This window comes from Rhagoletis pomonella, unplaced genomic scaffold (genome assembly GCF_013731165.1).
Source record: "Rhagoletis pomonella isolate Grant_MI unplaced genomic scaffold, Rhpom_1.0 Rhpom_scaffold_00001, whole genome shotgun sequence".
In the NCBI taxonomy this organism is placed as follows: domain Eukaryota; kingdom Metazoa; phylum Arthropoda; class Insecta; order Diptera; family Tephritidae; genus Rhagoletis; species Rhagoletis pomonella.
This window is the reverse complement of record NW_023458555.1, coordinates 46,138,500-46,140,320: the sequence shown is the minus strand read 5'-3', so window position 1 is coordinate 46,140,320 and position 1,821 is coordinate 46,138,500. Positions and strand designations below refer to the sequence as shown.

The window sequence follows — 1,821 nt, the reverse complement described above, 5'->3', positions numbered from 1 at the left end:
GCAGCTGATGGTGAACATAGCCATCCAATGGCGTGCAGTAAGCGTTTGATTGAGGTGAATGGCACCGAATATACCAACGAATATGAGGGCAGCAACTGGAAGTAAGAAAATTATCATGTTTAAAAATGTTAATTTATACATATGAACATATGTACATTAGGGTGTGTAAAATTAGTCGGGAGAAAAAAGCATGACGATAAGTATAGCAAAACGTAATCTTCGGGAAATTCTAAGAAGATTTGCCCTAGAAACTATGGGTCCCAAATGAGTCCGCAGTTTTTAATAAATGGGTTAATGAACTGTTTATAAAAAATCTACATTGCGCATATTGTTTTGACGTTTGCAATTGGAATTTTTTTTTAATTTCAGGAGTTGGAATTTTCACATTAACTTTCGCGGACTCACACTGGGGTCTACGGTTTCAAGGGCAATTTTTCTTACAGCCGGTTTCACCAGCAATTTAATTGGAAAAACGGGTAACTGACATTTTTTGCCAAAAATTGGATTTGCTCATACAAGCTCGTGGCTCCTTATCCATTCGTCCTGAAATATACTAACCAGAAATGCGATTGCTTTATAAAAAAGAACTATTTGAAATATGAGTGTTTTTACTATCTAATAATTTATGCAACCTCACATACGCGGGTTTGCAATATCTTGATACGCGATTTTGTACTTTAAACCACGATATGATTGTTATGTTGTCAGCCTTTGTTATCGTTATTCAAACTACATAAATGTTACTCACCCCTCAGCATCTGAAAGCTGGATACATAAGTTAAGTAGAGGCCGGTAAGCATCATAGCCGAAGCAATGGCATCCAATACCGCCGGCAGCAACAGGTGAATCGGGGAAAATTCCCTTTCGCCCCGTGTTAGTATATTTTCACCTTCAGCACCCGTCTGGAAATTGTATGATTTTAATAACATTCTACAGTTCATAAACAAAGCCAAGAACAGAAAATGCATCAAGTGGAAAGCAACAAACAGCGCTTATCACCAACGACCATACAATCGCATTTTTATGCGCATTTTTTTAGTCCACTCACCCCGCGTCGTTGAAGAAAAAAATATGCAATTTTGTAGATGACGAAGCAAAGAAATTCTCCTAAGAACATCAATGCTGTTTGCACCAGCGGATGTTGAAAACGACGCAATTTTCCATCACTACATTCACCTTCCAAAGTGTCACTCCACCTAAAAAAGGGCAGTTAGATTATTCCTTAATTTTTAGCTTGAAATAAGAAAGGACTGCCACAATTTGCGCAGTGATAGGAAAACTCACTTGAGCAGCAAGACATTCAAAGCACCCGTACAAACGTATAGCAATGGTAAATACATTTTCCCCTGCGCCTGTTCAATTGACAAAATATTACTTTCAAATTGAAGCGATGAATTTCGCAACAATAAGTAATACTTTCGTACGGAGTTCTTTGTTAAAGATTTGCACTAATTTAATTATTTTATCTACTTTGCTATTTTTCCTTGCCAATTTCCTCACCGCTTTACAGAAAAACCTTCATAAAAGTAAGCCGACAAAGAAAATAATAGAATAAACAACAAATAAAAGCCAGAATAACAACTTCCAACAACAACAAAGAGAGATTTTAATCAGCCAAGGTATTGCCAGATGTATGGTAGAAGCAGCTGCAGGGATGCATTCCACAAAACAAAGGCTTTGTTTCTTTTCTTTTCTAGCAGAGAATTATCAGCAAGAAAAAGAATGCGAAAAGAGTAATTTTCTGGGCAACGTTTGTAATTTTGGCATGTTATTTTCTGTGAAAAGTAAACAAAGAATATGAAGACGAAGCGTAAAGAATAA

General features: G+C 36.6%; 1 protein-coding gene across 1 annotated transcript in view; it reads right to left on the bottom strand.

Annotated features, from left to right (window-relative positions):
- The window catches only part of LOC118746930 (solute carrier family 35 member F6-like), a 38,495-nt gene extending 36,881 nt beyond the window's left edge, over positions 1 to 1,614 (bottom strand). Inside the window, exons 1-4 of the mRNA XM_036480955.1 lie at positions 1,285 to 1,614; positions 1,049 to 1,196; positions 749 to 902; positions 6 to 95 (exon numbers count right to left, since the gene is read on the bottom strand). Of these exons, the coding sequence (XP_036336848.1) occupies positions 6 to 95; positions 749 to 902; positions 1,049 to 1,196; positions 1,285 to 1,340 (448 nt within the window). The 5' untranslated portion in view covers positions 1,341 to 1,614. The remainder of the gene's footprint in view (positions 1 to 5; positions 96 to 748; positions 903 to 1,048; positions 1,197 to 1,284) is intronic.
- Between the last annotated feature and the right edge of the window lie 207 nt (positions 1,615 to 1,821).